This window comes from Doryrhamphus excisus, linkage group LG15 (assembly GCF_037039965.1).
Source record: "Doryrhamphus excisus strain RoL-2023G ecotype Guam linkage group LG15, RoL_Dexc_Guam_v1.1, whole genome shotgun sequence".
NCBI lineage: Eukaryota > Metazoa > Chordata > Actinopteri > Syngnathiformes > Syngnathidae > Doryrhamphus > Doryrhamphus excisus.
Genome location: NC_136371.1, coordinates 3,801,153 through 3,814,178, shown reverse-complemented (window position 1 = coordinate 3,814,178; position 13,026 = coordinate 3,801,153). Strand labels below are relative to the sequence as shown.

Genomic DNA, 13,026 nt, shown 5'->3' with positions numbered 1-13,026 from the left:
ATTCCAAAAACATGCTAGGTTAATTAGCGACTCCAAATTGTTCATAGGTATGAATGTGAGTGTGAATGGTTGTTTGTCTATATGTGCCCTGTGATTGGCTGGCGACCAGTCCAGGGTGAACCCCGCCTCTCACCCGAAGACAGTTGTGAGTCGCAAATTAACCTAGCATGTTTTTGGAATGTGAGAGGAAACCCCACGAATGGGGAGAACATGCAAATTCCACACAGAGATGCCCAAGGGGGGAATCGAACCCAGGTCGCTAACCACACGACCACCGTGCAGCCCCTGAATGTCCTAAATATGAATAATTTGAGATACCTGGTTGTTGAAAGAAGCCTTAGAAACATAGAAAATAATGTTGCAAAAAAGTGTGAATTTTGCAAAACAATTACATTTTTGGAATGGGGAAAATGGTCCGAAAAATGTGCCATTCATTTTCAATGGGAATGTTTTTCAATAGGAAATCTGATGCTATGCTGGAAAAATGAAACCGGAATTAAAGGACAAAAAAATACGACAGAATAAGGATATTAACAGATCAAAGGACCTAGTTAGAATTTTTCTTTTGTTTTCACACAATAATTATATATGTAATATATTATATATGTAAAATAATAATAATCCTACAAACTGGGGTGTTTGAAAACCAAGGTTTGATTGTATTATAACATGACAAATGCATCACATTCTGTAGTTCAAACAAAAGAACTACAAAATGCGATGCGATAACAAAAAAATTACTTCAACGTGTGCAAGATTGCAGCACTTTATCAACTCCTGATGTACTGCGCTCGTCTTTCACTTTCTGTCCTTCAGTTTCTTTCAAAGCGCTAAGGCGATGGAGTGCATAACGGTAAAAGCACTGATGCATTTTCTTTTGTATAGGCTGCGTCCTTCACCTGCACGCTGGCCTCAAAATATTCAAAGGGAAAAGAAGCATCCTTCATGCTAAGCACCTACTCGCACATCTCTCTCCTCTCGCTGGCTGATATCAGCATTCACAGACTTCCACTAATGAAAAACATTAGTCCTTGCAGACATTTGATTTAAGATCAAATAAAAGCCACATAGATCACAGATGCTTGCGGCTTTCCGGCAAACAACATGAACAAATACGAGCATGAGCATCTTAAACTAATTTTAAAAGACAGTAGGCTGGGATACGCTCATAAACAAAAATAACATAAAAGATGAAAAAGACATGATGTAACATGTTTTGCTCCCATTTTTCATTAATTGAAGTACGGCTCTGAACAAATGATTCACCTTGGACTTAAGGACACCAAGAAGTGGTTGACAACCTTTTATCCTCACCATCGTGCTACACATCTTCTTCAAATTGAGTTGATAATGTCGGTGATTGTGGCCTGTGGAATATTGTTCCACTTCTCTCACTTATGGCAAGACACTCGAGTGGAATTGGAACATGTTCTACTTGATTATCCAAAAAAAAAAAACATTCCAGCCTGCCTGATAAATGTCTTGCCTGGTGAACTGGAATGTTTTCAACTTCCAGGAATTCTGTACTTATAATCCATACAATGTGGAGCTTGTGGAGATTTATGACAGGATAACATGCCTGAGGACTAATTGTATCTTCATACATTCATAAAGGTGTCATCACCTAAATGTTTCAGCTAAAATTGAAAGAAATGTATACAAAACTGTGGTGAGACCAGCAATGTTGAGGAAAACACAGAAAGTAGAGCTGGAGGTAGCAGAAATGAAGATGCTGAGGTTCAGATTGGAAGTGACCAGGATGGATAGGATCAGGAACGAGTACATCAGAGGCAGATTACATGTTAGAGGCCTTGGAGATAAAGTCAGAGAGGCCAGGCTGAGATGGTTTGGACATGTCCAGAGGAGAGATAGTGAATATATTGGTAGAAGGATGCTGCGTTTAGAGCTGCCAGGTAGGAGGCGTAGAAGAAGACCAAAGAGGAGGTTTATGGATGTAGTGAAGGAGGACATGAGGGAAGTTGGTGTGAGAGAGACAGGGTTGGATGGAGGAGATTGAATTGCTGTGGCGACCCCTGAGGAAAAGACAGGAAGCAGAACTGGAGGTAGCAGAGGTGAAGATGCTGAGGTTCAGATTGGGAGTGACCAGGATGGATAGGATCAAGAACAAGTACATCAGAGGGACATTACATGTTAGAGGCCTTGGAGATAAAGTCAGAGAGGCTAGAGTGGGATGGCTGAGACATGTCCAGAGGAGAGATAGTGAATATATTGGTAGAAGGTGTGATGCTGTGTTCGAAGAGGAGGTTTATGGATGTAGTGAAGGAGGACATGAGGGTAGTTGTTAGAGGGTTGGATGGAGGAGATTGATTTGCTAAAGGGAAAAAGCCAAAAGAGAAAGAACAATGTCGTCACCTCAAAGTACCCACAACGTAATATGAATGAGTTCATTTCCTACTGCTTATGAGTTTCACCCCTGTCTTCACCCCTACCATGGGTCACTCTTCACACAACATCACCATCAGTAAACCACTCACTGTGCTGACATCATATCTGTTTCCTGCCGCAAGTAATATAATCATTTCACAGGCAACAATTCTGCTGTATGCATGATTGATAATGCTCCTTCAAAAAAAAACCCTAAACTGTGTTATGGAAAGCAGGAAGTGAACAAATGTAACAGTTACTGATTGTAAAAGTACCAGATGGAGGGGTAGGATTTAATAAGCTTTGCTTCTTCCTACTCCTTTTGGACATGTGGAACTGTGAACTGATTATGTGATGCATTCAATTGTAATCTGATGCATGTTCAAATGAAATAAAACCATTACCATAATCAGTATATTGACTTGATATTGTCTAATATTACAACATTACCAACTTCATTATTAAATATAAACAAGCTTAGAGGCGGAGCAGGTTGCAATTCACATGTGTGATTCCATCCAGAAACTAGCAGTAAATCTGCAATGTGCTTTCACATACAAAAATGGAAATAAATTGAATCCCAATCACTTCCTTTCATAGACATGCAAGGCTTCCTTGATGGAGCTTGTTGCACCACAATAGAGGTCCAGCCTTGAGCTTCAGTGACGATGAGGTTAGGTGACAGAGGTGCAAGCGTGTGCATTGCATTGTTAAGGTGGCCAGCACAGCAACATTACCCAAGAAAAAGGCGAGTGAAAGCCATTCCCGGGCTGTGTGACGGCACTGACAGCTAACAGACTCATACATATGAAAGCCTAGAAACACTGAATACGGCCACAATTGGATACGGCACGTCCATTTATATTCAGAATGACAGACCTCTGAGGCCCTCTTTGTCACATGCATGAAAATGCAACCCCTTGAGTGCACACACTGCTTGAAGATATACCACCATGAGGAGATGTGTATCATGCTAAAAACCCATTAGTCTTGTAAACAGCAACCTAGATTCAGTAAAGAAAAAAGACTAAATATAACACTGTGCTGCAGAGGAAAGCCACACCCCCCCTGCTCGCTCACGGTCCACCTCACCTGGGATAGTTGCACCAGATGTGTCATACCGGAAGATGTTGAATTGAACAGTGGTCTTGTTGATTGACTGGCTTTGAGGGGCCGAAAGAGCAGATGGCACAAAGACTAAGATAAAACAGTGGCGAGTGGCATCAATATTTCACTGTCTGCACTCACACAGCCCCCCCCCCCCCCCCACGACACAGTATTACAAGGCTTCCTCTTCAAGGCAACTTATCACCATCACCTTTAGCTCCGCCCCCTCAACATTAATTATGCAGCTCAATGCAGCACTCTGAATCCCTGCTGCAGCTCTCTCAGACTACTATCCTCAAACAGTTCCTCGTCAACGTCTGTTTTTTTTTAAATACATATTTATATATTTCTTTGAAGTGTCCCAATTAGATAGTTCACGCCCTGCAGCTCTTATGTTGTGACTCACTATCAGCACCTATAGATAGCGCTTCACTCTCCAAAGCTGCTGCTGCTGCTGCGTTTGTGACAATCAGAGCAAAAACAAAGTGCAATGCGTTGTACTTAATATCTCTTTCCAGCATCTCTCCGCCAGTGAAGCATTTGACTGGCCGACCTCTGAGCACAGCAAACATGACCGGACCTTGTTACAGGGAGCAGAGAAAGTCCACACTACGCAGTGTGTGATCCAGCCACATCAGCAAATAGAAAGGAAAACCAGAGAGGAGCTATAATGAGGGAAGCTCTCTCACGCAGCAAGCGACCATCCCGCCCCCAAGGCAGGCAGTAGGACGCAAACGTGGCAGCTGATTATGGGAGCAGAAACAAGCTTTTCTGTCGTTTCCTAGAGCTTTGACATGATTACGATTCATTTCACATCAGCATGCATGTGTTTGTGCTTGCATGTATGCGTACTGGTATGTATTGGGGAGAGAGTATTGTTTTGTTTGTGCTGCCAAAAGCCGGATAATTAATCCTACTGAACTTAAGTGTGTGGCTTGCCTGTGTGAGGCAGGCATGAGTTTTTGTTTTTTTTTTGTGAGCTCAAATGAAATGAGGGTTGCAGTGGATCATTATTTCTAATTTGCTACACAGGGAATCACCATGTTGCTTACACGACTAGCAAAGCCAGTTCAATGAATTGGCCATCTTTGCAAAGATGTTACCACTGGTACAGATGTTGCTAATGGGATCATTCAGCTGGTATTGGGTTAAAGTGTTACACGTTTACATAATCCTTGGCAAGCATGCGCTATTCCCTTTTACTGCATTGGCAATGCACTAGCTGCATTTTCTTCCTTTTTTCGTTTCCTTCTTTAAAAAAAAATATCCAACAAGAGGTCCACAATGCACAATGTTGGGTTAAAAGCTGTTCTGCGGGAAGCCCGCTATGCTGTGCTGCTCTGCTGCTGCAGGGGTCTCTTCAGTGCATGGAACCGGATGGCGAGCAGAGAACGCAGCGGGGGCTGGGCACTGCAATGTACTGCAGTGCTCGGAGCTCCGCTATGCACACCCACTCTCTTCCAATCTTGCTCCGCTTTTGAACAAGTCTCCATGTTCTCCCGTTATACCTCTGGCATGCAAGTCACTTTTTTCTTATCTCGCCTTTGTCCTTTAACCTCTATTATTGCTTTTACCGTTTTATGTAAGCATCTCTGACGATTATCTCATCTGTACTTACTGGATTTTAATATTCCCTCTAAGCCCTCCATGTGCTCTTTACCACACTTTAAGGTCTCGTATGCCAAAGTGTGTCTTTTCCTTGTGGACAGCCTAAAATAAGCCATTTATGTTCACAGCCGTTCAGATGCAGTACTCCGATTGCTTTGCTCTTTTGCCCTGGCATAAAAAGTTTTGGCAACGCTTCCAACGGTACTACGTCACATTGACTCCACCTTGACCTCGCCATCAATTTTCCACAGCCACGTTGCACAGTCGGAGGGACAAAATGTCCCAAACAGACGCTCAAATTATTTTAGCATATATATAATAACCTTTGCCTGAAATAGACTGTACAACTCAGTAATATTTTGGAAGTACTTACTATGAGATACTTGTGTTTAAACCAACTCATCAGAGGCACCGGGAGATACCATCTTTACAAAGGATACAGGCTAATTCCTGGGATCAGTGTGGGGTATCATTTCCGTTTTCCATTACTGTGCTGAGGTTTATGATCATTGCGATGTGTGCTAGCTGCATCCTGCAGAGACATGTCTCTGCTTCCTCTCAAACCACGGCATGAAATAAAGATTTATGTCTCTGCAGATGTCAAATCGGTGAAAGCTGCAGTCCCTTATGTGTTTGACATATTCTCTCAGAGTTCCCACACAGCTGCTAGCCCTATATGGCCCACACCAAAAGCACAATTAGCTGCAAGATATTAGTATTTCAGGTTGCTCTCTGCACTACGCTGACAACAACCTTGAACACAGAACATTGTTGATGGTTGCTGTGTAACTGCAAAAAAAAGATTAACATCTGTAACACTGCTGCACCGATGTAAATCACAACTATGATAGTGCATGTTGTGTGTTCCAGAAAAGGAAAGAGGTAGGTGCATGAATAATTAAATGTTTTGTCCATGAGGAAGATGGATGTGCAAAACCTACTGCAGTTTCAGATGAAGGTAAAAAGCAACTGCAATGTATGAGGTAACTACTGTAACTTGATTCTATTCGAATGGTTAAGAACATTTAAGCACTAGTGGCTGTGCACTCTGTCCATGGTGCTGAAATCGGGTACACTCTTATCTCCCAAGCTCATGCTTCTTATCCCTGTAGATAACCAATTATGAAACAATTAAAGCAGTTCCAAAATCTAAAACGCTTGTCCATGCTCGACCATTACATAATCATAATAATATTATTATTATTATTATTATTATAAATATTAACAACAGTACACCCTGTACTCTTTAACCTGTCAAAAATACAAAGCATTCATCTACTATTTCTCTTGCAAATCTTTTCAGAGAAACCACACAGTGCCCACTGCTGGACATTGTCAGATCTGACTAAATGTTCCTGACAACCCTTGAAGGTCAGATCTACCAAAGAAAAAGAACAAGCAAAGAACAAGAATTATGTAAGTTATCTAAGCGAGCCCACTCAACATTGCCACATAAATACACAAGGCAAGGCTGCAGCAACCTGTCCCGTCTCCACTGAGACACTATAAACTTTATTCTCAGTCCAAGCACGGGTATGAAAACTATGTTTTTTTTTATGCCTCACGCTGGCAATGATGCTGAGGTAGCTCTGCTCAAGGATGTAATGGGATACTGCAGCACTAGAGAACCGTGTGCACACAAACTTGCCTAGAAGCATCAGGGAGTCCCGCTCTAACCTTCCTCCCCTCCCTTCTCACTCTGCCTCTCCCTTTGCTTTTCTGCAAAGTCTTTTTTTTCTAAAAATGGATTCATATCTCCAAATGTCGATGTTTGTGTTTTTTTTTAAAAAAACATTTCACATACAACAAAAAGAATAAAACTGTAAAGTTTTACAAGGAGTATAAGAAGCCAACATGCTATAAAATGGAAAACAGCTGCTTACCTTTTTGTGTGGTTTGCTCTCCACGGGACACTGAGCTCTTCTCCACTGGGACCAAGACACTTTGAGATAGAAAGAAAAACAAATCAATGTCCGCTTACTTTGTCTTATTTCCACTTTGAGTCAGGATTAAGTCATAACACAGCCTTGTGGACACACCTTTGCTCAGCCCTGCTGTAATCTCCACACATAGACGGACACCTATCAAGTCAAACTGATAAAGATCTGCTCAGGGGAGGGATGCAAACTACACACACTGCAGTTTTTTTTTTTTCTTCCTCTTGCCCACTCGCTCTGCTGCTTTTTTTTTTTTTCCTGCTGTCTTTGCCTGTGCTGCCTGCTGATTGGCCAAGCTGCTCTTCAATAACATAAGCTCTGTTCATTAGTTGGAAAGGGGGCACCTCCCGCCCAGCTCATCTCTCCTTTCCCCCCCCCCCAAGAGCCTGTGGAGAAGAATGCTGAGCTCTGCAATTTTATGCGCATAGAGAAAAGAAAAGGAGAATGGAGGACAGTGTAGTGGGGGGTGGACGGGACAGAAAAAGAAGTGGGACTTTCAGAAGGGGTAGGGTGGACGGATGGAGGCTGAATCAATGTGCTGCAACCGGACAAGCCGAGGCAACGTGGAGGGACAAAAGAGGGGGCAGAATTAGGCGTCGAGCATCACCAGCCGCAGCATGTAGAGGGAGATTTCCCAGCGCACGCTCTGCTGCAGTGTGCAGCCTAATTGCCAGGCAAGGAAGGGGGATGGGAAAAAAGGAAAGGAGAGGAGAGGGTGGTTGGTTGCAGTAATGCCGAAATAGTCATCTAGCCAGCTCGGCTATACAGTTATGGGCGCTGAAGGATCTGCAGGCATCTGCAGCGTATGCAGCAGTTAATGCCTTTTTTTTTCCTAGTGAATTATTGAAGATGCCCCAGAGCAGAGTGGGCGTCTCTCACAGCCAGCTAACTATACCCAGATTGTTCAGTCTCTCTGCGGTTCTATAATAACCATGAAAGATGCACAGAAGTGCCATATTAGCTAATTGGACCCCTTTGACTACGCTGACATGATCTTGGGAACCAAATAGTATAGACAGTAAATGCAGTTTGCACAATTAAGATAAAGGAGATGTTTAGGGCCTTTGCTCTCCATCCTTTTTTTTTTTCTTTTGAATCACATCTGGTTCCTCTTTTGTGTCCCACCAGCGTTAAAGGACAATACCCAAGGAGATCAATAAGGGATCATACTTCAGCCATCTGCGGTAGCTACAATGATCACATTAGATGTTATATGATGCCCCCACAGTGATGCAAAGCCAATGTTTGTTCAATGAACAAAGGAGGGACGGTCTGGTCAATCAATAGACAAATAAAGAGAAACCTGGTATTTCAGGCTCAGTGTGAGGTTGTAAAAAAAAAAAAAAAAAACAATATCAGGCTAAAGCAGAAGGTAGTCAAATAAGTATATCTTACCAGCAGACGTGCACTATTTATCAACATCCACCAATGTTGATAATGCAATTGATTTTTGATACCACCCCAAAAGATCTCATTAGGTCTGATTATGCAAAAAAAATAGTTTGAGTTTATTATATTTTATTCAACAAAAACATATAAGTGTCAAAGCCAGATACTGGATTAACTCAAACAGTTGTGGACAAACCAACTAAGGCAACTAATCCACATTTCCAATAACCATTTGTGCATTTGTGTTCATTTGTGTTCATTTGTGTTCCTTCACCACCATGGTTTCATCTTTCACGGGAAGGCTGTAGACAGTGATGGAGATGTCCGTAGATTCAAAGATCTCTTCTAACATCTCTGAAACTCTTTCCCACTTCAATCGATCCAGGCCACAGCCGATACTGCCAAGGCAGAAACAAACATACAGGTATATGTAAAAAAAAATTTTAATATTCTTTAGATGTACCTTCACTTATGATACCAAATGTAAATATATTTGAAGGGAAAAGTACTTGAACTTAGATTCGGAAAGCATACAAACCGTGGCATCGAAATCCGTGTGACTCCATTTTCAATACAGTGTACTTTCATGTCCTCCAAGCTCTGTTTCAGGCTGTCATAGGTTGGCTTGTGGCTCGCCTTCTTCTTTGTGATCTAGAAGTTGATGATAAATAAACATTAACACATTGACACTGTGTCATAGTACTCCAAAAAGGGGAAACTGCACTTTTTCTGGAATTTTGCCCATCATGAACACATATTTCTTTTCCTTTTCGGTGCATTATAACATGAAAAAATGAGTGAATATGTGCTAGCTTACAATACTGTCATTTGGGATACACATATTTTGACTAAGAAGCTCTCTAAAAAAAATCATATATCATTTGATATACATGCTGTGATCACACTGATAATGACATGTAATAGTTATTAGTATCTTGACCTACTTTGTCAGGGGTCTCCAACCAGTAGCTCATTAGCTACTAGTAGCTCCTAACCACATTTCAAGTAGCTCTCCAAAGGGTTTATTCATTTATTATCAACTCCTATACCAACAAAATTAGAAAATGCAGTAGTCCGGAACTCCTCACAAGTGCTTGAGAGTGTTACCAAATGACAGCGGAGTGGGTGTGCCTGTAGGCGGGCCATGGGTGGAATAAATTAAAGCTGACTGTCCAAGGAATGTAGATTCTGGAAGATCTAGAAAGCTTTAGGTGAGTTATTGTTTGTAGCTGCTCTACAGTAGTCGACTCAATACAAAAATTTGCATAATAGGTCCCCTTTAATAGTTTAATTCATCTTGAACATGTCAGAGTTAACATCACACAACACAATTCTGCATGTCCAAAGAAAGAGGAGTAGGACGAAGCAAAGCTTATTCAATCCTACCCATTAAGGATTCAGTGTGCGTGCTTACCAGGTAATACACAAAACGTTCAGCTCTTTTCAGTACTGCACACTGTCCCACCTGCTTTTCTAGTTGGATAAGAACACAGAAGGCAGCATCCATGAGTCAAAGGCTTGAAAAAAAAAAAACATTGTCATCAACCCCCAGAGTAACTTTTTTTTTCTAAAAAGACGGCTGACTCACTCTGTCCCTTTAGCTCTTCGAGTCCCCTAAACTTATTCTTGAATAGCACTGCAATGCCTGCCCCCATGCGGCAGTCCTCGCTGATGCAGTGGGCCAGAGCCTCGTCCTTAGGACACGAGAACAGATCCCCGTTGACGTGATTCAGCCTCCATCTGTCATTTGCCGTCTAACCGGCAGGGGGTGTCACAGCACATTTTGACGAGGAAAGTAGGTGAAGAGTAGAAACTTGCTTTAACATGTAGCGGGGTATAACACGGTTTAAGTCGTGACGTTTAAAATGACATTTATATATTTACCATTGTTGTCTCCGTAATGTCTGCTTCAGAGGACATCGGCGACAATGAGATGAGCTGTAGTACTGAGAACCGCTTCGAGACTTGACAGCACAAATGGAAGCAGCGCGGATATTCCTCGATTTTATGTCAATTCACAAAGCAAAATATCAAATTTTATGTCGTCCTTAAGTAGTGGCGCTTTACTACAACATGAAGCTTGTCGTGGTTGTCCGTTTAAACGCTACAATCGGGCATTGTCAGGATACTTTGATGGCGGGCTTCACTCTATTTTGTTCTCGTTCTATGTTATCGCGAGAATGGCAAAATTTAACCTTATTTTTTCTAATCTTACGGTTTGTAGGATATTGTAACACTCTACGCTCAACCAAACACCACACCAGATAGGTGGAACAGCAGATGTTTTTTTTTATAAAGGTCCAAAAAGCAACAATTCCTACAAGGGATGTTGTCGCGGCCGTAACTCGCGCCACAACTAACTCCAACATTCGGTTTTCTCTGTCACTTCCTGTCCGTCACTCTTTTTCCTTCCCAACCCCGGAACATATCTCCCCATGGCGACACATGCGCAAACATAACAGTCGTTACAATATTATACTACAGTGTATAAATAGCCATTCTTATGACGTAATTTTACGTAAGCACAAGTAAAACATGTTATATATATATATATATGTATATATATATATATATATATATATATATATATATATATATATATATATATATATATATATATATATATATATATATATATATGTGGTATAACACAAACTGAAGAAAAACTGTGAAGCCTGCAGCAAAAGAACAAGCAAGCAATCAAAACAAACAAATTAATAGATGGAAATGTTTCATAATACATTACAGATGCTACATTGTGTTAAATAAAAAAACTATATTTATATACATGCAGGCTAAGTAAGACAAACAAAAGGATGACAAACTGACAGTCCGTGCTGCAGCCTTAGAAGTTCGCACTGCGTCTTCGGTCATTGATCCAGTCCCCGGGGTTGACATCCATCTGCAGCATCTTCATCACCCACTTGTCTCTCCGTGCTCCATCAATAAACTCATCCAGGGAGAGTTCGCCTGAGTAGAGAACGGGAGGCTGGTTATTTTTTTTATATACTATATACATATATACACCACAGCCATTGAAGTGGCCTCACACAGAGCTCCGAAATCATCAGATGTCAGAAAACCGTTACACTCACCGTCTCCATTTTCATCAACCAGCTCAAATATCCGGTCCACTACTTGGTCTGGGGTCAGCAGATTACATTCTTCATCCAGTTCTCCATGACAGGCCTTCTTGAGTCGATAAATAGACTTGGGGTGACAGTGGAATACATTCATATATACATTAATAAATGTGTCTTGGTGTATTATGAAAATATATAATGATCCATAACCTTACCTCCACAATCTCCAGAAGCTCAGTTTTATCAATGCACCCGCTTCCATCTTTATCATACATTTTGAATGTCCATTTAAGCTTGTGTTCCAATTTACCCCTCAGGACCAGGTTCAAGGCTGCAACGTACTCGAGAAAATCAATGGTGTTGTCCTGCATATGTCAAAAGCATAACATGTTAAAAGTACATAACTAAGAGATTCGACATGCAAAAGGAGTCATTACTTACTCCGTTCTTGTCAAAGGCTCTGAACATATTTTCAATGTAATCTGAAGCCTCCTTGTTGTCGGCGACGCCAAAGAAACTCTTGAACTCGTGCATGAACAGAGTTCCACTTGGACATTCCACAACAAATTTTTTGTACCATTCCTGCAGCTCTGCCACATCGATTTCTTTGTCTGGGTCACTATCCTCGCTCAGACGCTGACCCATTGTGGAAAGATTTATCGCAGCACCTCGAAAACTGCAGTAATTACATCACATCAATTAATTTGACTTGACTTTTAATATAAAATTGCATGTAACCTAGCCTGTTTAAATTGCATGGATGTCCATTTTCAGCTGCATTGTTATTGTGGTAGAATCCTGACTGAGTGTGAAGATGAGACAGAGGTTGTTATGGCTCACATGGGGGGTAGGGGGGGATTAGAAATGTCCACTTGTCAAAATCAATTAGTCCGCAAACACATCATGAAGGGATTGCTGCTTCCTAACCACAGCACACATTATTGCAAGTATATACTAGCTCATTGCTGTCTTGTCATTAGCTTTACTGCAGACTTGAGTTTTTTTTTTTAATGACAAAGACCTCTCCTTTCATCTGTGATAAGTGTCAGTGCTGAGACTTTGAGACTATAACGAGAAACATAATCCATGGAATCAGAAACTCAGGTCTTGAGACGCTGTGACTTTATTTTATCAAGCTGTCTTATAAGTCTTTAATAAAATATGGACAGGAATGAGAAAATCTTCTTTCAGTAATCTTACCAGAAGACTGAAGGTTCCTAATGAGTCTGATGACTCATCCAGGTTCCCGTCTGTTATCCCCATTAGCCGTGACCTTCGTGCGGCAGGTTGTTTAATTGGAGCTCGGTTACAGTTTCGACGTATGCAGATGTCTATTTAACGCTATCTACAGAGGTCATGTTCTCAAAATCATACACACACTTCATGAACATTTTGATCATTTTAACTAGAAATAAACAACCTTAATTTGCTTTGTATAGAGTGAGAAAATTATTATGAAGAAACTTAGATCTTAAATGGCTGGAATAACAAATGCAGTATGTACCAGTCATTGTTTA

The 13,026-nt window shown here is 41.2% G+C and overlaps 3 protein-coding genes and 1 long non-coding RNA gene across 8 annotated transcripts in view; 1 reads left to right on the top strand and 3 right to left on the bottom strand.

The window, feature by feature from the left end:
• The window catches only part of LOC131104945 (synaptotagmin-2-like), a 57,858-nt gene extending 50,281 nt beyond the window's left edge, over positions 1–7,577 (bottom strand). For 2 of the 3 annotated variants that reach the window (XM_058052656.2, XM_058052660.2), the window contains exons 1-2: positions 7,140–7,576; positions 6,984–7,042 (exon numbers count right to left, since the gene is read on the bottom strand). The gene's annotated coding sequence lies outside the window, so the exon portion shown is untranslated. Of the gene's footprint in view, positions 1–6,983; positions 7,043–7,139 lie in introns of all 3 variants that reach the window. The other variant, XM_058052657.2, reaches the window with a different exon arrangement.
• LOC131104949 (uncharacterized) overlaps positions 1–13,026 on the top strand; it is a 65,666-nt gene that overhangs the window by 47,755 nt on the left and 4,885 nt on the right. Inside the window, exons 3-4 of one of the 3 annotated variants that reach the window (XR_009119854.2) lie at positions 6,404–6,516; positions 8,166–9,163. This is a non-coding gene — a long non-coding RNA (uncharacterized LOC131104949). Of the gene's footprint in view, positions 1–6,403; positions 6,517–7,420; positions 7,734–8,165; positions 9,164–13,026 lie in introns of those variants that run through there. The other 2 variants (XR_009119855.2, XR_013629858.1) reach the window with 2 other exon arrangements.
• On the bottom strand, positions 8,522–10,976 carry oard1 (O-acyl-ADP-ribose deacylase 1). Its single transcript, XM_058052669.2, has 5 exons — positions 10,311–10,976; positions 10,015–10,180; positions 9,841–9,899; positions 8,965–9,077; positions 8,522–8,824 (listed from the first exon to the last, which is right to left on the bottom strand). The coding sequence occupies exons 1-5, from the start codon at positions 10,344–10,346 to the stop codon at positions 8,683–8,685; spliced, it is 516 nt and encodes a 171-aa protein (XP_057908652.2). The 5' UTR covers positions 10,347–10,976; the 3' UTR covers positions 8,522–8,682.
• Positions 11,100–12,335, bottom strand: guca1b (guanylate cyclase activator 1B). The gene is made up of 4 exons (XM_058052666.2): positions 11,951–12,335; positions 11,725–11,874; positions 11,522–11,636; positions 11,100–11,396 (listed from the first exon to the last, which is right to left on the bottom strand). The coding sequence occupies exons 1-4, from the start codon at positions 12,152–12,154 to the stop codon at positions 11,272–11,274; spliced, it is 594 nt and encodes a 197-aa protein (XP_057908649.1). The 5' UTR covers positions 12,155–12,335; the 3' UTR covers positions 11,100–11,271.

Coding starts and splice junctions, on each gene's coding strand:
- oard1 (XM_058052669.2), bottom strand. CDS start 10,346: ATGTCCTCTGAAGCAGACATTACGGAGACAACAATG. Junction 10,181..10,310: donor ACATTACGGAGACAACAATG/GTAAATATATAA, acceptor CCTGCCGGTTAG/ACGGCAAATGACAGATGGAG. Junction 9,078..9,840: donor AACGTTTTGTGTATTACCTG/GTAAGCACGCAC, acceptor ATCAACTTCTAG/ATCACAAAGAAGAAGGCGAG.
- guca1b (XM_058052666.2), bottom strand. CDS start 12,154: ATGGGTCAGCGTCTGAGCGAGGATAGTGACCCAGACAAAGAAATCGAT. Junction 11,875..11,950: donor GAGCCTTTGACAAGAACGGA/GTAAGTAATGAC, acceptor TGACATATGCAG/GACAACACCATTGATTTTCT. Junction 11,397..11,521: donor GGTTGATGAAAATGGAGACG/GTGAGTGTAACG, acceptor TTCTCTACTCAG/GCGAACTCTCCCTGGATGAG.